The 25,483-nt window shown below is 45.5% G+C and overlaps 1 protein-coding gene across 2 annotated transcripts in view; it reads right to left on the reverse strand.

Moving 5' to 3' along the window:
* sema3ab (sema domain, immunoglobulin domain (Ig), short basic domain, secreted, (semaphorin) 3Ab) overlaps nt 1-24,617 on the reverse strand; it is a 30,457-nt gene extending 5,840 nt beyond the window's left edge. Inside the window, exons 1-14 of one of the 2 annotated variants that reach the window (XM_010883829.3) lie at nt 24,250-24,617; nt 23,810-24,140; nt 15,639-15,799; nt 15,017-15,079; nt 10,165-10,284; nt 6,035-6,125; nt 5,137-5,256; nt 4,238-4,380; nt 3,041-3,155; nt 2,855-2,924; nt 2,598-2,742; nt 2,271-2,490; nt 2,068-2,159; nt 1,911-1,952 (exon numbers count right to left, since the gene is read on the reverse strand). In XM_010883829.3, coding sequence (XP_010882131.2) covers nt 1,911-1,952; nt 2,068-2,159; nt 2,271-2,490; nt 2,598-2,742; nt 2,855-2,924; nt 3,041-3,155; nt 4,238-4,380; nt 5,137-5,256; nt 6,035-6,125; nt 10,165-10,284; nt 15,017-15,079; nt 15,639-15,799; nt 23,810-23,912 — 1,485 coding nt within the window. In that variant the 5' untranslated portion in view covers nt 23,913-24,140; nt 24,250-24,617. Of the gene's footprint in view, nt 1-1,910; nt 1,953-2,067; nt 2,160-2,270; nt 2,491-2,597; nt 2,743-2,854; nt 2,925-3,040; nt 3,156-4,237; nt 4,381-5,136; nt 5,257-6,034; nt 6,126-10,164; nt 10,285-15,016; nt 15,080-15,638; nt 15,800-23,809 lie in introns of both variants that reach the window. The other variant, XM_010883830.3, reaches the window with a different exon arrangement.
* Between the last annotated feature and the right edge of the window lie 866 nt (nt 24,618-25,483).

The following is a 25,483-nucleotide window of genomic DNA, read 5'->3' on the forward strand; positions in this document are numbered from 1 at the left end:
TTGCAACACTTAAACGCTCTCCATTCTGTAACCTGACCAAAGTCCTGGAAGCCACTATTGTTTTTTTACTTTGCACCATATCCTCAACAGCTCTGATGGTGAAGTCTGACACACCTACAATATAAAGTACATTGTTCTTCATTATGTTGAGCATTCTTCAGTTATCCAGCGTAGAGATCTGCCTTTTCCTACGAAGCTATGTGCTGAGCTCACTGGTACTTTCATTGTAATAAAGTTTCAAACTTCTTGTTGGTAAAGGGCAGTTCACAATTTATGTAATTAATTGCAAAATATGAGAGGGTTATGATTTTATAAACACATTTCTCAAGGGGAGGGTTTTTATTTTTCTGTTGCTGATAACCTCATTATGTGGCTGATCCTATATGCATCCTCAATTTGCAAATGTTTGCTTATGTGTGAGCAACATTTCAGATTGCAGATTTAAGTGTGACTGTTGCTGCATGTGGTATGAGTGAGAAGTGTGTCTCTATCCAGGCCGTGGGGGGGATCAGAGGAGAAAGTAAAGCCTGTCATTGGCCCCCCACATATCATTTTTGCACCCCCAGTTGTGTTTGTCCATAAACTCCACTGGTCCTTACTGTGTGCCAAGCATATTGCATAATGCGAAAGGCACACTTTAGCTTAAGTGTCTGGGAAAAAAGCTTCCTCTGCTGCATAATTATTCGACCTCTACGGCTTCTGCCCACATGGCGTGATGTAGCCCATGCCATTTCGCGGGCCAAAACGAGGGCTTGTGTGTTTGTGCTAATTCCAGCTATCAAGTTGCATGCCAAATGAACAAAATAGAGGAAATAAAACTGTGGTAGAGGTTTGTAACTGACGGGAGAAAGGCGACTATGTGGAAAGGTTTTTTGTGAAGCTGAGAATCCTGCGGATGAAAGGGTGATATTTGACAGAACCATTTACACTGGACGTCATATTCCTTTACAACTCCTTTGTAGTGTTATCACTGTAATGCCATGATTATCACAAGGGCATACCCATTAAAACATGAGTACTTTTGTTGAACTCAGCAAAGTTTGTATATAACCATTATTGCCAACGCTCAGTGGGTGTTTGGACCAGAGTGGCAGGCAGAAGAGTTAGCCTGCTGTGAAAAGTAGGCTTAAGACTGAGTTATATTAACCTACTAGTTGAAGCCTCCCTAAATAGGCTAATTGATTGGTTTGAAGAGTAATATAATATGTATGTGTGTTTATATCCTGACAAGGCTTTGTTTTGGATAGACTTGGTTATGAATGAGCGTTTGTGGACAACGTTGTGGAAACTGAGAATAATAACTGTGTTTTGGAAATGACTGAGGGCAGCACTAAACAGCCTTCAACTGCCAAGAGGTTTTGAATCCCAGAGCCGAACAGTCATCAGAACGCATCACTTTGTCTCCTGTACGCCACCCTGCAAATTCCATGCAAATACCATCCATTCCAGTACCTAAAAGTTCACCCCCTTTTGCCCTTATTGTTTGTCTTGGCATCTCGCAATTTACAAACTAAACAATAGATTTTATTAATTTATTGGGTATAGGTGAGTTTCTCTTGATTTCATTCCAAGTGGTCAGGTAGGTTCACGTGAACTTTTTATTTGGCTTAAGGGAGGATAATTTATATTCATTTTAGAGAAATTCAAATTTTTAGGTATTCCTAGGATTTTTTTCAGATTATTCAGCCTGATAAGTACTTTCTTCATTTTTACTTTCACCTCGTTTTTTCTAGAAACTGCAATATCTTATCAGTGTAGCTGGCCCTGCGTGTTACAATGATCATGTATCATTGTTTAACGGGTGGATCTGTGTGCCAGAGGCTGTTAGCTGACCCCTTTGTTTTCCTTAGTCATATCCATTCCTTTTCTGCCCTGTTCACATCAGGAGGAACATGATCAGCGTCCGTTACCTGTTTCGTAGACAGCTCCATCGCCATAATAGCAGTTGGCTCCTATGACAAAAAATACACATCAAATGTTACAAAATTCGATCTTAAACATCCCTTAGCTGTAATATGTTGTACTAGTTTTCCATATTGTTGTATTGTGGGGTGTCGGTAGGTGTACCCTGAACACTGTCATCTCCTCTAGTAGAACCTCCTCCAGGTCCTGCCATGAACCTCTGGGGACTGACACCACCTTCAGCACGGTACCCATATCTACAACACACACACATTACAATGTTGTTAATGCAATGTCAGTCTGTGTGTGTGTGTGTGTGTGCGCATTTGTGTCTCTGTGTGTGTGTGTGTGTGTGTGTGTGTGTGTACCTGTGCCTATGAACATAACGTCGTACTGTCCGTCCTCTGCCTCCACTCTGTCGACCACTATCTGTGTGAACTGGTAGTCCGTGTCGGTCTTGATTATGATTGGTCGGTTGTTGATGGGGTAGACAGGGTTAAACATCGCCGGGTGACCTCTGGCAAATGTTATGACGTCATCAGGCAAATCCTTTGTCGAGCCGAAACCTCCGAAGGTCTGGCTGGGGCACTGTGGATTCACACGACTCCATTTTCAGCGTGGAGGCCTACAGTCATGTGCCGTGTCAATGTTAATACTGTGTAAGGGTGGATTGAAGCCCCTTGTCATGCCCTCACCGTGCCAGGCCGTGGATATGGTACCCGTCCCTGAAATGGAACCCACTGGTAGGTGGGGCCGTCTCTGTGGGCGTAGGGACCCAGAAACACCCTTCTGATGTCTGCCATGCTGTACAGGCACACTGCTGAACCCTTGAAAATGTTACTGATTCAGGGGAAGAGAGAGAGACAGAGGGAGTTTCATCAGTTGCAGATGTCTTCCGCAAGGATCCACCCTTTCCAATGGGATTTCAGACGTGATTGACAGCTGTACCTACCTGGATGTAGTAAACACTGCGTAGATGAGGGGGTTCTTAAGATCCTTTGAGCTTATCAGAAACACGTCCTCTGACAACAACAAACATTGAATAGGATAGCATTAGACATAACCACACCATGTCTAAAACCAAGAAAAGGAACAACCCGCAATAACATGCAACACAATGGGCAATGTAAAGACCTACGTAGTTCATCGAAGTGCGTGTCTATGCCATTAAGTCCTGGTACAGAACAGAGCAGCCTGGCCTTCAGGAAGGTGGTCCATTTATTCACTAAACTCCTGTGGCCTCCGAAATCATTCTGACAGAGGAGACACAGCAGAGTCCACAATGAACCTCTCAAACTCTCAACCTAAAAACAAAACTACAACGGGAGCCACATTTCATTGTGCAAGTGACACTTGAAAAGACAACAACAATGACGATTCCAGCTGCCACTCCGCTGACCATTCCCCCCCCCCCCCCCCCCCCCCCATTTGTCCCTGTCCTTGTCCATCTGGCCATGCTGCTGACTCTGGACAGCGCCCACATGCATTTATTAATTATTAAAATTTTTGCTCTTAAAATGTTCCCCCGGCACAGCCAGAAGGGGACTGGCCACCTCTCAGAGCCTGGTTCCTCTCTAGGTGTCTTCCTAAGTTTCGGCCCTTTTTAAGGAGTTTTTTCGATCCACTGTGCATCAACCCTGTTGTTGCTTGCTCTTTGGGGTTTCAGGCTGGGTGTTTGGTAAAAACACTTTGCGACAACTGCATAATGTAAATAGGGCTTTTTAAATAAAATGTATTTGACTGATTGATTAATGAATCTGCTCTACAGATGTGTTTTTATGCTTTATCAAAACAAAATGTAATTGAGTCTGGCTATGCATGTGTCTACTTTTTCTGCTCACATTTACTGAATACTGTCTCACAGGGGAAGAATAAATAAATCCAGATTTACAGTGATTTATGATAGTCTGGCAAGGCTGATGCCCCAAATATGCTGTGTCTATATTGATATAGTATCCTGTATAATGAATAGATTGTGTTGAGAAGAGCAGATTGTTCACATACTTACAGATGTAAGTGTGTGTACACTACAGGGTTGCTGATGAGACATTGGTCTTTGCCAATACCAGCCACTATCCTAACAGTGCTACCATTGTTATTTACTCGTTCTCTCTGGCTTCAGTGTGAAAACACCTCTCCCTCTCAGGTCCACAGTGAGAAGGGAACAGCACCAAACACAACAAACCTAAAAATATCCTAAGAGCAGCTGGCTGTGAAAGCATCCATTATGGAAAACAGTGTTGGAGATGCAGGGATCTGATTCAGACTGAGATGACTGTTGTTTTGTGTGAGTGGCTGTGTTCTGAATGTGCACCAGATCTCTAACAGTATGTACCTTGCAGAGCTGTCCGATGCGTGCGAGGGTTGCCTTCCCTGAATGTTCCCCGTCCATAGCGTTCTCTCTGAAGAACAGGTATACCTTGTCATCCTCTGGGTTGTCACTCTCTGGGATCACATGAACACTCACAAACCTGGGGTCTACACACAAACATTAACTAAGTTAAATTACAGTGACCGTTCAATAAAACACTATTTTAAGTCTCTTTAGTTTCTGTGTTTTTTCTGTCCATCTTTTCAGTTTTTCTTTTTGGTTTCAGTTTCTGCATGTCTTCTCTTCTGTCTGTCTTTCTCGCATTTCTGTCTGTCTGCCTGTCTGTTGTTTTTGTTTATTGTGTGTCTGTCCTTTTAGTTTCTGTGGTTAGTTTCTGAACTGAGAACGTTACTCGTCATTCAAGCATGGTTTTCTGAATTGAAAACGTTACTTGTCATTCAAGCATGATTTTCTGAATTGAAAACGTTACTTGTCATTCAAGCATGGTTTTCTGAATTGAGAACGTTACTCGTCATTCAAGCATGGTTTTCTGAATTGAGAACGTTACTCGTCATTCAAGCATGGTTTTCTGAATTGAGAACGTTACTCGTCATTCAAGCATGGTTTTCTGAATTGAGAACGTTACTCGTCATTCAAGCATGGTTTTCTGAATTGAAAACGTTACTTGTCATTCAAGCATGGTTTTCTGAATTGAGAACGTTACTCGTCATTCAAGCATGGTTTTCTGAATTGAGAACGTCACTCGTCATTCAAGCATGGTTTTCTGAATTGAGAACGTTACTCGTCATTCAAGCATGGTTTTCTGAATTGAGAACGTTACTCGTCATTCAAGCATGGTTTTCTGAATTGAGAACGTCACTCGTCATTCAAGCATGGTTTTCTGAATTGAGAACTGTTTTCACCATTCAGCCAGCGGGAGTCGTGTTGCTCTGTTCTGATTGGGTGATGCTGTCCCAACGTACGGAAGATGGCAAAGTCCCGCCCCATGAAGTCAGCTGATGTCCCAGAATACAGCTCACCATCTGGAGGACAGGGGAGAAGGACAATATCAGATGTTAGTGTGTGTATGTGTGTGGGTGTGTGTGTGCACGGCATTATGAGATTATGTGTACGCCCTCATGTGTGTTTCTTATAGGTCTTTCATATGTTTGATGACCTTTTGTGTGCATTTATCAAGTGTCTGTATTAGTCCTGAAGGCTTAACAGTACAGGTAGATTCTGTTAAAAAGCCAGAACAAGTTGGTGTGAAAGTCTGATTTAACAGGGAAAGACTCAGGGCCAGGTGGTGGCATTAAGAGATCATTAGGGCGGGCAAGACAGACAGCGGAGAATGAAACACGACTTACAGTAGACAGACAGGGCTGAGAGAAGAGACAGAAGGAGTGATTAAAGGATAGATACAGGATATGGGTGACAGGAGGATAAAGGAGTGACATTATGGAGAGATATGGGAGAAAGGAGGGAGAGATAACGGGATGACGGCTGTAAAATGTCAGTATGTCGGCTGTAGTGGTGTGATGTCATAGTGGTGAGGAAATGATCCTGACACACAAACACGTGTGCCCAATATCGTCATGCAGGTTTAACATGCAGGGAAATGAGTAGGTGTCTGCTGTAGAACCCTCCTAATGGTGAACTCTATATATACCCAGCCCTGTCATTCACCGGCTTCCTCTTAACTGTAAATCTGCCTAATGAATGAGTGCAGACGAGAGGAGAGTTACAACTCCCTCTTTATGTGTTTAAAAGGTTCTGGGTTTAAGGAAAGCCCTGAGAAACAAGTGTGTTTGGGTCACTCACCGATGAGCAGGGACGCTGTGAGCAGCTTGGGGTCGTAAGGGCTCTTCCCTCGACCATTCTCTATCTGGGACTCCAGCCTGAACACACTATCCTGTTGCATAACAAATAGGGCATGAAATGGAGCATTTCAAATTCCGATTTTAGGGCATAACTCCCACTGACATCAATGCATTACTTTGGCATAATGTTTGAAAACAATATTCAACCAGGGGCCCAGACAGGGCTTTTAAGAGAGTAGGACCGCTTTTCTCAGATCTGTTATTTCTCTTAAATTCTCAAAATGACTGCAGTTCAATTAATTAGAAACACATTTATAGGCCTGACTCTGTGACATTAGATGAAGGACGCAGAACACACGCCTGCAGGCATCGTCCTACACGTGGCCTTTCCATTTAGAGTAATTATTACAGAACTTTTGGACGATGAAAACACGTGTTTAATTTCCACCTCATTTGTTGAATTCATAAAATCATTCTTCTAAAGCCATCAAAATGTTATATCGTTTCAGGGAGAATACCTCCCATTCCACGGTTTATCTCGATCCATATCACATTTCACATCCATCCATCCATCCATCTTCTACCGCTTATCCGGGGCCGGGTCGCGGGGGCAGCAGTCTAAGCAGGGATGCCCAGACTTCCCTCTCCCCAGACACTTCCTCTAGCTCTTCCGGGGGGACACCGAGGCGTTCCCAGGCCAGCCGGGAGACATAGTCCCTCCAGCGTGTCCTAGGTCTTCCCCGGGGTCTCCTCCCGGTGGGATGGGACCGGAACACCTTCCCAGGAAGGCGTTCCGGAGGCATCCGAAAAAGATGCCCAAGCCACCTCAGCTGACCCCTCTCGATGTGGAGGAGCAACGGCTCTACTCTGAGCTCCTCCCGGGTGACCGAGCTTCTCACCCTATCTCTAAGGGATCGCCCAGCCACCCTGCGGAGAAAACTCATTTCGGCCGCCTGTATCCGGGATCTTGTCCTTTCGGTCATGACCCAAAGCTCATGACCATAGGTGAGAGTAGGAACGTAGATTGACTGGTAAATCGAGAGCTTCGCCTTGCGGCTCAGCTCTTTCTTCACCACGACAGACCGATACATCGACTGCATTACTGCAGAAGCTGCACCGATCCGTCTGTCAATCTCCCGTTCCATCCTTCCCTCACTCGTGAACAAGACCCCTAGATACTTAAACTCCTCCACTTGAGGCAGGCACTCTCCACCAACCTGAAGTGGGCAAGCCACCCTTTTCCGACTGAGGACCATGGCCTCGGATTTGGAGGTACTGATTTTCATCCCCACCGCTTCACACTCGGCTGCAAACCGTCCCAGTGCATGCTGAAGGTCCTGGTTAGAAGGGGCCAACACGACAACATCATCTGCAAAGAGCAGAGACGAAATCGTGTGGTCCCCAAACCTGACAACCTCCGGCCCCTGGCTGCGCCTAGAAATTCTGTCCATAAAAATTACAAACAGAACCGGTGACAAAGGGCAGCCCTGCCGGAGTCCAACATGCACTGGGAACAAGTCTGACTTACTGCCGGCAATGCGGACCAAGCTCCTGCTTCGGTTGTATAGGGACCTGACAGCCCTTAGCAAAGGACCCAGGACCCCATATTCCCCAAGCACCCTCCACAAGATGCCGCGAGGGACACAGTCGAATGCCTTCTCCAAATCCACAAAACACATGTGGATTGGTTGGGCAAACTCCCATGAACCCTCCAACACCCCGTAGAGGGTATAGAGCTGGTCCAGTGTTCCACGGCCCGGACGAAAACCACACTGTTCCTCCTGAATCCGAGGTTCTACTATCGGCCGTATTCTCCTCTCCAGAACCCTGGCATAGACTTTCCCGGGGAGGCTGAGAAGTGTGATCCCCCTATAGTTGGAACACACCCTCCGGTCCCCCTTCTTAAAAAGAGGGACCACCACCCCGGTCTGCCATCCCAGAGGCACTGTCCCCGACCGCCACGCGATGTTGCACAGGCGTGTCAACCAAGACAGCCCCACAACATCCAGAGACTTGAGGTACTCAGGGCGGATCTCATCCACCCCCGGTGCCTTGCCACCGAGGAGTTTCTTGACCACCTCTGTGACTTCAGCCCGGGTGATGGACGAGTCCACCACTGAGCCCTCATCCTCTGCTTCCTCAATGGAAGACATGTCAGCGGGATTGAGGAGATCCTCGAAGTACTCCTTCCACCGCCCGACGACATCCTCAGTTGAGGTCAACAGCTGCCCACCTCTACTGTAAACAGCGTTGGTAGGGCACTGTTTCCCTCTCCTGAGGCGCCGGATGGTTTGCCAGAATCTCTTCGAGGCCAGCCGATAGTCCTTCTCCATGGCCTCACCGAACTCCTCCCAGGCCCGAGTTTTTGCCTCCACAACCACCCGGGCTGCAGCCCGCTTGGCCTGTCGGTACCCGTCAGCTGCCTCAGGAGTCCCACAAGCCAACCAGGCCTGATAGGACTCCTTCTTCAGCTTGACGGCATCCCTTACTTCCGGTGTCCACCACCGGGTTCGGGGATTGCCGCCTCGACAGGCACCGGAGACCTTACGGCCACAGCTCCGAGCGGCCGCTTCGACAATGGCGGTGGAGAACATGGTCCACTCGGACTCAATATCTCCAACCTCCCTCGGGATCCAGTCGAAGCTCTGCCGGAGGTGGGAGTTAAAGATCTCTCTGACAGGAGACTCGGCCAGACGTTCCCAGCAGACCCTTACAGTACGCTTGGGCCTGCCGAGTCTGTCCAGCTTCCTCCCCCACCATCGGATCCAACTCACCACCAGGTGGTGATCAGTTGACAGCTCCGCCCCTCTCTTCACCCGAGTGTCCAAGACATACGGCCGCAGGTCAGTTGAGACGACAACAAAGTCGATCATCGACCTGCGGCCTAGGGTGTCCTGGTGCCACGTGCACTGATGGACACCCTTATGCTTGAACATGGTGTTCGTTATGGACAAACCGTGACTAGCACAGAAGTCCAATAACTGAACACCACTCGGGTTCAGATCAGGGGGGCCGTTCCTCCCAATCACGCCCCTCCAGGTGTCACTGTCGTTGCCCACGTGGGCGTTGAAGTCCCCCAGTAGAACAATAGAGTCCCCAGTCGGAGCACTTTCCAGCACCCCTCCCAGAGACTCCAAGAAGGTCGGGTACTCTGCACTGCGGTTCGGCCCGTAGGCACAAACAACAGTGAGAGACCTATCCCCGACCCGTAGGCGCAGGGAAACGACCCTCTCGTTCACCGGGGTAAACTCCAACACATGGCGGCAGAGCTGGGGAGCTATGAGCAAACCCACACCAGCCCGCCGCCTCTCACCATGGGCAACTCCAGAGTGGTGAAGAGTCCATCCTCTCTCAAGGAGTGTGGTTCCAGAGCCCAAGCCGTGCGTAGAGGTGATCCCGACTACCTCTAATCGGAACCTCTCAACCCCACGCACTAACTCAGGCTCCTTCCCCGCCAGCGAGGTGACATTCCACGTCCCTAGAGCCAGTTTCTGTGTCCAGAGATCGGGTTGTCTAGGCCCCTGCCTTCGACTGCCGCCCGATCCTCTTTGCACCGGCCCCTTATGGTCCCTCCTGTGGGTGGTGAGCCCACGGGAGGGCGGCCCCACGTCACCCGTTCGGGCTGAGCCCGGCCGGGCCCCATGGGGGAAGGCCCGGCCACCAGGCGCTCGCATTCGAGCCCCAACCCCGGGCCTGGCTCCGGGGTGGGGCCCCGGCTGCGCCATACCGGGCGACGTCACGGTACTCAAAATTTTATTCTTCATTAAGGGGTTTTGAACCGCTCTTAGTCTGACCCGTCGCCTAAGACCTGTTTGCCTTGGGAGACCCTACCAGGGGCATATAGCCCCAGACAACATAGCTCCTAGGGTCACTCGGGTACTCAAACCCCTCCACCACGTTAAGGTGGCAGTTCATTTCACAGTTTTTCATAATAGACTAGTATCAGCTGTACATGCTACAAGGCCTGAACCAGTCTGCAGAAACCATGACATTGCCTCTAACATGGCTTTGGTTGTCAAAATAGTCAGGAAACAGTGTAATGCTAGAGCTGTAACTACAGTTAGTTAATATTAGAGCTGTAACTACAGTTAGTTAATGCTAGAACTGTAACTACAGTTAGCGATGCTGTACCTCTGTTTTCCTCCCAACCTCCAGGTAGGCACAGACAGGATGGAAGGCTCCCGTTCCACAGGCATACAGATGGGTCTGATTAAATGGCTGCAACACCTTGATGAAGTTAGCACATTCCCTCTGTTCATATAGAAAAAGATTTAGTTTAGCATGGGTGTGCCGCAAAAAAACACTTTGTTAAAACAACTAACCTATGCAAAGCTTTTGGCTCAAAAGCCAGTTCTGCTCATTTCGGTCAAAGGCTAGATGTTTTCATCAGAAGCATTCCATTTCATCCAAAGTTGATCCCGAGAGAAAAGGGTCAAACCTCTCAGGACATAAGAAAACATCAGTAGAGCTGTACAGACAAAACATTTCCAGTACATCAGACAGACAGAACTGAGAGCATCTATAATATGAAATAAAGTCTTGCCCTGCCTGAATCATCTCCCAGCTACACCGATTAGGCATAACATTATGTCCACCTGCCTAATATTGTATAATGCCAAAAAGCCCTTACCCGTCAAGGCATGGACTCCACAAGACCTCTGAAGGTGTGCTGTGGGATCTGGCACCAAGACGTTAACAGATCCTTTATGTCCTGTAAGTTGCGATGCTCACAGATGCTCAATTGGATTGAGATCCTGGTCAACACCTTGGACTTGTTGTGTTCCTCAAACCATTCCTAAACCATTTTTGCTTTGTGGCAGGGTGCATTATCCTGCTGAAAGAGGCCAATACCATCAGGGAATACCGTTGCCATGAAAGGGTGCACATGGTCTGCAACAATGCTTAGATAGGTGGTACGTGTCAAAGTAACATCCACATGAATGGCAGGACCCAAGGTTACCCTGCAGAACATTTCCCAAAGCATCACACTTCCTCCGCCGGCTTGCATTCTACCCATAGTGCATCCTGGTGCCATGGGTTCTTCAGGTAAGCAATGCACACGCACCAGGCCACCCAGGTGATGTAAAAGAAAATGTGATTCATCAGACCAGGCCATCTTCTTCCATTGCTCCGTGGTCCAGTTCTGATGCTCATGTGTCCATTGTAGGCCCTTTCGGCAGTGGACAGGAGTCAGCATGGGCACCCTGACTGTTCTGCGGCAACACAACCCCCAACAAACTGCGATGCACTGTGTGTTCTGACACCTTTCTATCAGTACCACCATAAAACTTTTTCACCAATTTGAGGTACAGTAGCTCATCTGTTGGATGAACCCACTCGGGCCAGCCTTCGCTCCCCATGTGCATCAATGTTCATCACTTTTTCTTAGACCACTTTTGATAGGTACTGACTTCTGCAGACCGGAAACACCCCACAAGGGCTGCAGTTTTGGAGATGCTCTGACCGAGTCGTCTAGCCATCACAATTTGGCCCTTGTCAAAGTCGCTCAGATCCATATGCTTGCCACCATTTTTCCTGCTTCTAACACATCAACTTTGAGGATAGAATGTTCACTTGCTGCCTAATATATCCCACCCACTGACAGGTGCCATGATGACGATATAATCAGTGTTATTCACTTAATGTTGTGGCTGATCAGTGCATATATAGTTTATACATGACCATAAACATACTGGGTGAAGGAACTATCTTCTACTCTTCGGAGTCTGATCAAAAAGACTCATGACCTTTCTACTTTTTGGAGTCTGATCAGAAAGATAGTGATATCTCACATTCCATGCAGAAACAGTCCTGCAACCAACCAGTATATTTTCCACAACATCCTATTTATAAGCATTAACCCTCCTATTATGTTGCGGGTCAATTTGACCCATTTCCACTTTTGCGTTGTCTAAAATACTAGTTAACCACAATTTTTTGCCATTAAATTACATGACTTTTCCTCATTTAGGGTCATGAACATAACTGCAAAATGTGGACACACTGATGTGTTGTGGAATGTCTGTGTAGATTTTGTATACAAACATGATGTTGTGGGTCATTTTGACCCGGAGGCTTTCATGTGTATATATATTTGCACAGGTGCAAAATAAAAAAAGTGTCTTTGATTTATTTTGTTTTGACTGGTCCTGGTTGCACTTATAGAATTGTGTTTGGGTGTTCCCAAGCTTCTCCTCAATGTGAGAGTACCAGGTCACTGACACAGACACTCAAAAATGACCTCCAAAAGATTTTCAATCAATGAAGTCTTATCACATATTCTGGACTTTGACAGTGAAAAATAAGAGGTTTCAGAGACAGAACATTTCAGAAATAGATGACAATGCTGTTGATGATCCAGATTTTGTCTTCAGTGAAGAGGATTCAGAGGAGGAGTCTGCCGTACCATCCCCTCCATCAGATGAGAGAGAGAGAGCATGCAACAACCATCATCAAGAGAAGAGAAGATATGGAAGTCTAAAGATGGTCATATTGAATGGTCACCGTCACCACAACGAAGTCAAGGTAGACTCAGCTTCCAATGTAATAAATATGGTTCCAGGACCTACACGATTTGCTGTCACTTGAGTCGATTACATACAATCAGCTTTTGAGCTCTTTTTACCCCTAGCAATAGAGAAGATTGTACTGGACATGACCAACTTGGAGGGGAGTCGTGTGTTTCAAGAGAACTGGAAGCCACTGGATCGGATCATTCCTCTAAATTAGCTTTCTCTGAAAACGCAACTGTTGTTTCATACTGCCCAACGAAGAACAAGAATGTTCTTGTAATGAGCACAATGCACAAAGATGCATCGCTGAGCGCAAGAGAGGACATCAAGCCACAAATCATACTGGACTACAATTCCACCAAAGGAGGAGTTGACAATTTGGATAAAGTTACAGCAACATATAGTTGTCAGCGCATGACTGCCTGCTGGTCTTTGGTGATTTTCTACAACATTGTGGATGTGTCTGCTTACAATGCCTATGTCCTGTGGACTGAAATCAACCAGCAATGAAATGGTGGCAAATTGTACTGACGACGGCTTTTCCTAGAGGAGCTTGGCAAAGCTCTCATCACTCCCAAGATCCAGAGGAGAGTCCGGCCTCCTCGGTCAACAGCAGCTGCATCTGCCATCCAGAAAGTTCTAGCTGGACCATCAAGACATGCCTCCAATCAACCAGAAATGGATCCAGTGGATACAGGCAGTGGCAAGAAACGGAAAAGATGCCAGCTCTGCCCCCCTCGACAAGACAGTAAAACAAGCACCACTTGGGTAGAATGCAATAAATACATCTGCAGAAAGCACACACACACATATTGTGTTCAACATGTGGAGAGAAAGACTGAAGGGATAATATTGACCAATAGGGGGGGAAAAGCCTACTTGGGGAAACTGAAAAATCTTGTTTGTGAGAAAGGAAATATGTTTAACAAATAGTTCTTAAATATTTTTTTTTAATTAAATGTCTTGTATTTCTACTTTCTGAAATTTCTGATAAGACAAAATAAAGTTGTTGCTGTATTTACTTAATTATTTGACTGTCTTGAGTGTGTTTAAACTGTGCGGGTCAATTTGACCCATAACATAATGGATGTAATTTTTTTTTAGCATAATAGGAGGGTTAAGCATCCAGTAGTGCTGTGTGTGTGTGTTTTTCTCCACGCTGCGACACAAGTTTCCCGGGAGCCGACAACATGTGCTTGAGCAGGAGACAGGCCTGACCTCATACGATTATGAATGTGTCATCACGCTGATAAAGTAAAAAAAGAAAACAGGGCCTCAAATAATGCATGACTTAGTTTATCTGCCTTTAGTAGGTCAGCAACAGAAAACAGCTACTTGTCTTCTGAAGAGCTTTCTGTCATTTCAGGGTGTTTTACCTGGTAGTTCAGAATTGCAGGTTTTGCTGATCAGACTATGCTGACATAAATCAGGCTATTGTGATTTGGTTGGATTTGAAGTTTTTTGTGAGAACCAGTTGATGCTCTGAATCAACAGAGATCCCACAATGTTGTTAACTGTTTTAATGGAACTTGGGCGATAACACTACAACTCTTAACCACAAGGTTCAGTTTCTATAGCCCAGCCTGCTTCATAGATGTACAGTAAACTTACATAATTCCTCTCTGTCTCATCATCATTCACTGTCTTCCGTGGCATGCTTATAAGTGTCTTTGTTCCAGTTCATCAAAGGGAAACTGTAATCCTGCTACCTCTCTCTCTTTTTTCCTCTCTTCACTCCCTCTCTTTTTCTTCTCCTCCTTTTCCCCTCTGCCCCACACAAAGACCATCCTTCAGGGTTCCCCGCTCATCCTTGCCAGAATGTTTACAGAAAACACACACAAAGGACCTGATAGTCCTTCAAATCAGCCCTATAGAAACTACATAGAGCCTGCTTCTGCCTGTCAGCTGAGAGAAGCAGATGCAGGAAAGTTGGGATTTCATGTTCCAGGCAAGAGAACATCTCCGCGGGCTGTATCTGGGAGGGTGGTCAGAAAGAGAGAGCTGTCTTCTCTGAGTGTTTACACGATGTACAGCTCCTGTTCAGATATACTGGACATTATACATGAGCTAGTCATACCAGGAGGACACATGCCAGATGGAAGTACTGCTGGTATCAACATGAATCCTAGACTGAAGAAAACACGCACCTACATTATCTTGTGATTTGCCAGTGGGATTCTAATACCATGTTTCTGTGTGGATGGAGACCCAGCTGTATTTACATCTAGCTGTACTTACTCGTCTCTAAAAAGCCCAAGTTATTGTAGCAGTAGAATGCTGCTGTACCGAAAGCAATTAGTGTAAGCCCATTGGGTATGTCCCAGTAAGCCAGTATCCTGGTGGTTAACCTCTCATGGGTTGTACGTGGGGAAATGGAGGTACTATGCTCTTTGTACAGGCTTTATGCTATTCACAATAAAAACCTGATTACAAAAAAAGGGGTAACGGTTCTGTAAAGGGAAGGTACTCACCACAAGGTCCTTTCCAGCCCATTTACACTCATCTATTCTGGAGGTGGAGGCCAGCCACGGGATCTACACAGACAGAGAGATTAGAAGACTTCAAATCGATACAGTCACAGTCGTCAGCTACTAGCATCCAACCAGCCCCCAGCCCAAACGTCTTGGCCAAACGGTTGGTCTGTAAACAGGTGCCTCTACCAGCCCTGTCATTGCCAGCTCATATTTGATGAGACTGTGTCAACGGGTGTGTGTGTCTGCGTGCTCAAGTATGTCCTGTGTGCGATGGGGGGTAGATGAGTCACAATGCAATTTGTTCTTCACTTTGTTTCCGTTTACTCCATTATTCATCCAGGTGTGCGGGGAGCGACTAACATGCCTGGCACAGCGTGAGATCCTGTGCCACAGCTCACATCTGAATTATTCACCAGCCACTTTCTTGAAGAAACAGAGTCCCTGCGTACCTGTCTGAGACTGGTCAGGACTGACAGGGCTTGGGAAAAGATACACTAACAGACTATGCATAAGTTTGTTGATAATGTTCACTGTGCTACCTGAGTCTGTGCTGACGGTGATTAACTTACGCTGGATCCTAAATACTTTATGTTAATGTACAATAAAAGCTGTACAGTACCTGATCCAGGTCTCTGCTGATGTTGACCAGGTTAAAGGAGAAGATATGGTCTTTGGCACCAACCACCAGGCGGCCCTTCTCCTCGTCCAGTAGGAAGGTGTAGTAAGCAGAGCTATTCGGGAGTCCCTCAAACGTCACCAAGTTATTAGACTCTAACATCTCTGGAGAGGAGAACAGACAGAGGGGGCAAGAGAGAAAGAGGAGAGCCAAAAGAGGGAATTAGTTTGCATATTCATTAACCAGGACATGAGAGAGACCATAAGAGTTTTAAAGAGTCATTGAAGTCAATGAAGAATTGTTAGTGTATAGCATCCACTAGCATCTTCCAATGGACATGGTGACCAGTCTCTATAGGCCAGTCATCACATCGGACGGGGAACATCCCAACCCCACTTCTAGACATGCACCAGCGCAAGGCAAGACCACAATTCCAAAAGCCTTGCTAACAGAGAGAAAGTCAGAGTGCTTGGGCTCAGACTAAAACTTGCTTTTTTCGAGAGTGTTCGCAAATACCCAATCACACATTCTCCCTCACACCTTCTTCCCCACGCTAGCTTGTGTCCATTAAAATGTACTGTCTGATTCAGCGCTGCCAACCGGACTTGGACTGAATACAGGCTAGGCAGTGCCAACGCTGAAGAACCATCCACCAAACAGTGTGGAGTGGGAACTGACCTTGACTGGGCCAGTCAAGCAGAACTGGATCACAGAACTATCTCATGTGGAAACCAGGCTGTTCTCCTGCAATATTCTGACCAGCCAGTAGCAGGGTAGACACTGGTGAGTTACTGCAACCACAATAACCATGAGGTCATTGTAGTTGTTTTATAAATAGCCAGCCTGCTGTTCTGCTGTCTAATGTTTTGGTGATTGAGCAGGTTAGACTATATAACTCACAATGGAAAACTGTGAAGAATATGAACATGCCACTGAAGTAAAAACAGCCCAGTAATGACTGTTTGGATGTCTGTCTTCTTTCAGTCTCCAGTGAACCACTGTAACCTATAACAACCATTAGGTAAGTATTAACAAATAGAGCTGTATTTTACAATACAATAAAACACAGAAGGGTGTTATTTAGATTGCCTTTTTCACTGCCATGCTTACCTGGTGTCCCAAGTGTTTCCGTCACACCAATCTCGTGCGCCTCCTCTAACACCCCTTTTCCTCCCACATACACATCACACACGCACACCATTCCTTCTGGCACTCTCCCATCACCCAGTGAACCCACCCACACCCATTCATGTAGACTTAATGCACGTGTGTGTGTGTGTGTGGTTGGGGGGGGTGGGTTAAAGAAGAAGAGGAAAAGGTAAAAATGGAGAGGAGGCCGAAGGGAAAGTATTGTGAAACTTTTGAATAAGTGACAATCCTGAGGGAGGAATTGGGAGAGTGTGAGAGAGACGTAGCAGTAATGAAGTAACCACAGTGTAAAGTCTCTAAGGAACTGCGTAGATGAGTGTCTGTAACACCCTGTAATTCTGGGCGCCTTAGTCCCTACACTTTTCCGTTTAATTTTTCCTCCTCTCTCCTCTTTCTGCTCTCTCTGTCTCCCCCGGACAGACCAGTGCGGTTTGAAGGAACCAGTGATGACACACTCCCTCCTTCCTTATGGCTGAAAAGCTGGATGGAATAGCTGTTTACTGGAGATTTGTTTCTGATCCTAGAACAACATTCACACAGATTAACTAGAAAAACGTAGCCCATGTAAAAGTATTGTTATCCATGATATCTATGATAAAGATATCAAAATTGAGAGCCGAGTTCCAGATATTTATACAACAAATATATAATAATTAGAAAATAGTAAAACACTATACAACTGCCTTTAAACCACTCCTCCATCAACCTGAAAATACTCTATAGTACAACCATCCTGAATCAACACTACCATCAACCTGAATCAACACTACCATCAACCTGAATCAACACTACCATCAACCTGAAACCACTCTACAACCATCCTGAAACCACACCACAATCATCCTAAAACCACACTACCATCAACCTGAAACCACTCTACAACCATCCTGAAACCACACCACAATCATCCTGAAACCACACAACCATCAACCTGAAACCACTCTACCACCATCCTGAAACCACACTACCATTAACCTGAACATACTCCACAACCATCCTGAAATCCCTCTACAACCATCCTGAAACTACTCTGCAACCATCCTGAAACCACTCTACAACCATCTTGAAACCACTCTACAACCACCCTGAAATCCCTCTCGCATCAACCTGAAAAACCTCTACAACCATCCTGAAACCACTCTACCATCAACCTGAAAACACTCTACAACCATCCTGAAACCACTCTACCATCAACCTGAAAACACTCTACAACCATACTGAAACCCCTCTACCCTCAACTTAATACTCCACAACCATCCTGAAACCACTCTACAACCATTCTGAAACCACTCGACAACCATCCTGAAACCACACCACCATCAACCTGACACCACTCCACAACCATCCTGAAACTACTCTACAACCATCCTGATACAAATCGACTTGAAAAGTAGGGTTGTGGCAAGAACTTATTCTTATTAGCATGTCTTTAAGTAAGGAAATTGCACTGGTCATTTGAGCTGTCAGGATCTTTTTTAAACTATAAAAAATTTTATGTGAGTGAAGAAAAAATCTGGAAAGAAAATCTGAATCACACTGATAACTGATGGTGTAATAATGCACAATTAGGTATACAAGTTACTGGCATTTAAAATGCGCTTCTGAGTTTTCCAATCAGTGGTATATCCAATTATGATTATGACTACGTACTCCTACTGAATCCTTACTGAAAACACAGTACTGACATCCTAAAACCACTATACAACCTACTTGAAGCCATTCTGCAACCAATCTGACAACCATTACAATCAACCTGAAACCACTGAAGCAACTGATTACCTCGGTTCTGATAATGCCACATGATGAATTAAATATGTAGCTAGGATCCAGGATGGAATCAGAAGGAATACACTTTCTGTATTTTCTCTCTTTCTTCTGTTTTCTGTTTCATTCTTTCCGGGAATAAATAACGACATCATGAATGTTTCAACAGAGAGAATGCCCCCCTCTGAAGTGTGTTTATATGTCAGAACCCCTGAGAAAGTGAGCGAGGTAGAAGGACAGAAGCAGGGAAAATAAAACAAACCAGAAATCTGGCAGACAAACGCAATGTAAGGGCAATGTGCAAAGAGGACAGGAGTGAATGAGGAAAAGATGGAATCAGGGGAGTGATAGAAAAAAGTGTGAGAGAGAGGGAAGAGAGAGAGTGAGAGACATCCTTCTTAGTTAGAAACAGATTCCCTCAAGTGCACTCCATTCTGCTCTGTCACCAACTGGCCACTTTTCAGTGAAAGCACTCCTCTGATACATACAGTCCTTCCCTATCCCGCCAGATGTACACACACAGACACACACACACACACCTGTCTGTTTGGATGAAGTGTGTGTGTGTGACTGTACATCTACGATATACGCTTTCCACTGTTTGAAAGGAAATCAGTCATTTGCCTAAGAGTCCAGTATATAAACAGTGGTTTGTCAGACGGTATGGGTATCACTAAGTCCTAAATTCTGACACGCACACACACACAAAGCTCAAGAACACACTTGCATGCAGATAAAGGCAGACAGGTGTGTAGGCACTGGGGTCACAAGATGTCAGCTGCTAAAACCTCTCTTACTCCAACCTATTTTTCCCTCCACCTTCCACATTCAATCATCTTCCTCTATCAACTTCTGCCCTCCTCCATCCATTTAACTCCACCCTCTCTCTCATCGTCCACTCTCCTCTATCCTCCTCCACCTTCCATTCAACTATCCCCCTCAGCTTCTCCCCCAACCTCCTCTCTTTTCACCTCTGCCTCTTTCTCATTTAGAACAGCTTTATTTAATTACAATAGATCTTAGATGAAGGGACTGAGGAAGTACAGAATAAAAGGGTTGGGCAAGAGTGAGGCAGAAAATCAACAGTCCCATGTGAGACTGATATAAATAAACAATTTTACCCTACATTCTTTTTCTCTCCTTCACTGTCTCTCTCTCTCCCATCTCTCTCCCATCTCTCTCTCTCTCTCTCTCTCCCTCTCTCACCCATCTCTCTTTCTCTTGCTGGGCTGGCAGGCATAGGCACTGTTACCTAAGTGCTGCCACAGAAAAAAACTAAAAACATCTAAACAATAAAACATGAGGCGGTATTGTATGGAGCCCTCTGTCCAGGCCGGGTTCTACCTACAGCACTTCACTGAGTTAGATTCAATTCCATTTACTGGGTTCTGTAGCTCTGCCACCTGACTGCGTTAAGATAAATGTACTAATGGTGGCTCTGGATAAGAGGGTCAGCTGAAATCCTACATGTAAGTCTCTCTGTCATCACTTTTGGTGGGCTACTGGTGAGTTCAACATGACTAAATAAATAGATACTGATAATGATTTGAAAAGGTCAACAAAAAGACAATGTATCCATATGGTGACAGAAGAGTTGGACCACGATACCAACAAGGTTTGATACAGAGAGACATGACTGTGTATTAAACCCTCCTCCATCTCTAGACTGACCCGTCTGTAGAAATCTCTGTGTCTGTGTTGCTCTCTCTCTCTCTCTCTCTCTCTCTCTTTCTCTCACACACACACACACACACACACACACAAACACAGATCACGGGGAAACTGGCTGTGCAGCATGGAAAACACATCCACACATCCACAGAAACCCAAGCCCAATCTGCAGATTCCCTGCATGCTTATGGATTCAGCATTGTAAACTAACCTGGTACATTCCATGATCTGATTAAAAGTCCATTGGGACAACTCGTGCGAAGAACATTTCTACAATGAGCTTTGCATCACCACAGGAGGACAGAAAGACGGTTGGAGAGAGAAGGGCAGGACACAGACAGAGTGTCTTTTTCTATTGGCTATTCAGTGGTGAAGTGTTTTAAACATCAGCTTTTGTTTTTGTTTTTGGCTGGTGCGTATGTGAATGTGCGTGTGTATGTGTGTGTGTGTGTGTGTGTGTGTGTCTTGGATGTGGGTATCTAGGGGAGGACAGGTCTGACAGAGACAGAGCTGTTGGAAGTCCTCTCACCGGCCATAAACCTAAAGAACCCTCTTTATTTCACTCTAATTCCATCTCATTTCTTCCCCTTCAAACTTAAACTATTTCCCAGACACATAACAATATACCCTCCATTTCTCCTGGTGGATGACATACTGCAGAGCTAAACCTGGCAGTGTACATAAACTCATTAAGCCTTTGTCTCCTCAGAGGACCAGTGATGTGTCCTTCTCTACCCTGTTTTCCTGTTTTTCTGCTGATGCTACCGTTGGACCTAAGAATATCATCTTTAGGTTAGCGGGCTCCCTACTGTGCTTCTGGCACCTATACTTGTGGAGACCCAAAAACCTGAATGCCTAAAATGCACCTAATGCCTAACCTGTAAGGACTAAACCTAAAAGTAACCTCAATTCTAACAGTAACCCCAATTGTTTAAAGGTTTAACCCTAAACCTAACCCTTTTGCACTACACTTTTGATTAAATTAAACACCATTATTAAATTGTCATTAGTCCAGCAGGACAGTGCCTATTCCTGTGTGATGTGATGGATTTACTGTAGTATGGAATGGTATAGAAACACAAATGTGTGTGCTTCCTGAGAGCCACCTGTAGGGGTCAGGGTCCTTACACTCCCTAGACCTGTCAGTCAAGGAGACCAGAAATTGGCAACAACTGACCTGATCTAACTCTAATCAAGTTCAGCAAATGCATTTTTACCTTTTATCCAAAGAATTAGTATATTAACTTTACACTCAGTCTAAACAGGTCCATATCCAAGATGGTCCCTCTCTCTCCTCTTATGTATATGTCTTGTGTATATTTAGTTCTGTTTTTATGTTTTTTAGTTCTGTGTGGTTCTGGTCTGCGTGTAGTTCAGTGTGGTTCTGGTGTGTGTGTAGTTCTGTATGGTTATGGTGTGTGTGTGTGTAGTTCAGTGTGGTTCTGGTGTGTGTGTAGTTCAGAGTGGTTCTGGTGTGTGTGTAGTTCAGAGTAGTTCTGGTGTGTGAGTAGTTCAGTGTGGTTCTGGTGTGTGTGTAGTTCTGTATGGTTATGGTGTGTGTAGTTCAGTGTGGTTCTGGTGTGCGTGTAGTTCAGAGTGGTTCTGGTGTGTGTGTAGTTCAGAGTGGTTCTGGTGTGCGTGTAGTTCAGTGTGGTTCTAGTGCGTGTGTAGTTCAGTGTGGTTCTGGTGTGTGTGTAGTTCTGTATGTTTATGGTGTGTGTAGTTCAGAGTGGTTCTGGTGTGTGTGTAGTTCAGAGTGGTTCTGGTGTGCGTGTAGTTCAGTGTGGTTCTGGTGCGTGTGTAGTTCAGTGTGGTTCTGGTGTGTGTGTAGTTCAGTGTGGTTCTGGTGTGCGTGTAGTTCTGAGTGGTTCTGGTGTGCGTGTAGTTCAGTGTGGTTCTGGTGTGTGTGTAGTCCTGTGTGGTTCTGGTGTGTGTGTAGTTCTGTGTGGTTCTGGTGTGTGAGTAGTTCTGTGTGGTTCTGGTGTGTGTGTAGTTCTGTATGTTTATGGTGTGTGTAGTTCAGAGTGGTTCTGGTGTGTGTGTAGTTCAGAGTGGTTCTGGTGTGCGTGTAGTTCAGTGTGGTTCTGGTGCGTGTGTAGTTCAGTGTGGTTCTGGTGTGTGTGTAGTTCAGTGTGGTTCTGGTGTGCGTGTAGTTCTGAGTGGTTCTGGTGTGCGTGTAGTTCAGTGTGGTTCTGGTGTGTGTGTAGTTCAGTGTGGTTCTGGTGTGTGTGTAGTTCTGTGTGGTTCTGGTGTGCGAGTAGTTCAGTGTGGTTCTGGTGTGTGTGTAGTCCTGTGTGGTTCTGGTGTGTGTGTAGTTCTGTGTGGTTCTGGTGTGTGAGTAGTTCTGTGTGGTTCTGGTGTGTGTGTGTAGTTCTGGCCTCTGATAGAGATACCTGAGAGGGTGTTCCAAAGACGTGAAAGCTTTTGATTTACAGGTGACTGATGCAAACACAGGTATCATTATCTACTGATCACCATGATGTATATGTGCGCGCATGTATGTGCGTGTGTGTGTGCGCGTGTATTGATGTAATTATGGAAAATGTGTAACTATGAGTGAGATGGTGTTGAGAGAAACATCTCTGTTTTGGAGACCCATCTGTTTAAACAGCCTTACACCATTAATCCTCATCATAATTACCATGCAGGGAACGACAGAGCAGAAATGGCAATCAGGAATAGGAGAGGCAGAGTAGGATAGAATGATGGTTTCATCATTACAACAGCAGAGAGTACACTTAAACACATACACTTAAACGCATTGCTGTTCACTTAAACACATAAACTTAAACACACTGTACACTTAATCACATTGGAGTATGCTGATTCTCAGAGGAAGCATGGCAGAATGTCCTATGAAACTTTTCAGTTTCACCTGACTAACCATGGGGAAGTAAATTGGATTTATTATGGCTACAGGACCTACTGTCTTGGCACGCACATGCACATGCATAATAATTTTTTTGTCCAATAATTGAAAAACTTAAAGAAATTCCTAGGAATTGAGAAAACTCTCAATTGGCATATAGACCTGGTAAACTATTTGTCATACGATTTAAAAATAATAGTACAATGAAATTAAATGTGTGACAGTGTGTAGCCTAAATACAGACTCCAAACAAAGATACTCTTATCAGAGAGACTCTAAACACGGAAACACTAAACACAGACACTCCAAACAATGAGACTGTAGTTAGTAGGATAACAAATCCGATCCAGTGGGATCTAACAGCTACATAGAAATCCAATGTGATACAGATCTCACAATCACAGCAAGTATGTAATAAGAGGACATTGAATACTGAAGAGTGTGTTCACCTGAACACGGCAAATATGTGCAGTATTAACACAATACATTGCACAATTCAAGCAGTAGCAGTCAACTTTGGCAATCTAGTTATTGGACATTATTGCTATAAATATTTGGCCTAGACATGTAGGAGTAAGACAGACAATCATACATATTCTAAATCCTTCTACAATACAGGCACAGACCTCTGGAGGAATGTTCGTCTCTGGTAGAGATGCATTCACACCAGTCAGAATAGACAGCGGGCGCTGAGAACACAGAAGAAGCGTTCAGGACTCACCTTTATAAGAGAGTTTTAGACGGGGAACATTGCTTTTGGTTTGCTGGGATGCAGAGAGAACCACCCCACACAGCAGCACCACTGTGCCCCAGAGAGAGGCCATGATCCCTGGGAGAGACAAGCCAGACAGACCCCTGGAGCACCAGTCCACCAGAACACAGAACACGTCTTAGCAGTCCCAGATCAGGGGTAGAGTTTCCAGAAAATAAAAATCCCAAGGTTGTGTAACACTGCCAAACAAAAGTCTTTTCAGTCCAGTAATTCTCAAAACTGGACCTGAGCCTGTCCTAGGTTCGGGGGTTAGAGGTCAGGGGTTCCGGAGACAGAGAACCTAAAAACGGAGCAGGAGTTGGGTCAGTGTCATTGAGAGCCAGTCTAAGTGAGCCAAAGAGAAATTAGCCAGACTGAACCAAGCTAAGCAAGACAGACAGCCGACTCACATCCCGGTGCTGCAGGTCCGAGACAGGGGCAGTCTCACCGCACGGATCCCTGGGATACTGAGGAGGAGATCAGTCTTGACATGTGTCTCTGCTCCAGAACTGCTCCAGTGTTAACCCTCTATATGTCTTCCTCTCCTGACCTGACCTGAAAATGCCTTTAGTTAGTAGAGAAATACATTTCCAGTGTGGTCCAGCTCCTAATCCACCAAGACGCTCCTCATGAAGTCCACAGAGACTGACTACACAGATCCACTATATGTCCTCAGCGTAGCCAGCTCAGCCTAGCCCTGTCCACACTGCTCTGCACACGGGTAACTGACAACAGCTGAGGGAGTCCGGGCAGCCAGAGAGAGAGGGGGTGGAGTGGAGACTGGTAAAGCGCAGGAAAGTGTGAGAGCGCGAGAGAGCAGTAAGAGTGAAAGGGAAAGGAGGGAGAGAGAAAGAAAAAGAGGGAAGGAGGGCAGAGCATATTGGAGGGAAGCACTGAGGGCAGTGGAGTGCATTAAGTGAATGCTGTAACACTGGGGTTTTACCTGACTCTGTCCCTCTGCTCTTGACTTCCTCTACTCAGGGTTACCCAGGAATACCTACCGTGAGTACCTCTATCAGGACAGAACGCCACTGGTCTAATGAGTAAAGGGCAGGTTTGTCGAGGTCATTCAACAGTCTAAACCTTCCGCAATTACCATCTAGCGGAGTCCCTTCACTGCTCAGCCTCTCAAAACAGGGCCAAGGACTTCGCTGTCCTCGAAACAGAGACAGGGGCAGAGCATGAGAGAGAGAAACTGAGAGAGGGAGAGAGAGGGAGACAGGGGAGACAGGGGAGACAGGGGAGACAGGGGAGACAGGGGAGACAGGGGAGAGGGATAGGCAGGGGTAAAGACCAGAAAGAGTTAGAGGGAGAAGTGTGGAGAGAGAGACAGAGAGAGACAGAGAGAGACTGGTAGCTAATGGTATTGTAATGAGGACAGATTACTACCATAGTTGAAGTGGGCTATAGACAATAGTTCTAAAAATGGACTCAGTTTGTCCTGTAACTCGATCATTACCATAGGGCTTAGTCCTCACCTCATTTTCATGAAACACACACGTATACACACACATATATATGTAGATATAATTTGCTTCAGTGACAGTGACAATTTGTATATATATACAAATTGTGTGTATGTCTTTGTGGGCTGTATTACGGAATTACATTTTACAAGCCAAATGTGACTAGTGTTATCTAATT

This window comes from Esox lucius, chromosome 19 (genome assembly GCF_011004845.1).
Source record: "Esox lucius isolate fEsoLuc1 chromosome 19, fEsoLuc1.pri, whole genome shotgun sequence".
NCBI lineage: Eukaryota > Metazoa > Chordata > Actinopteri > Esociformes > Esocidae > Esox > Esox lucius.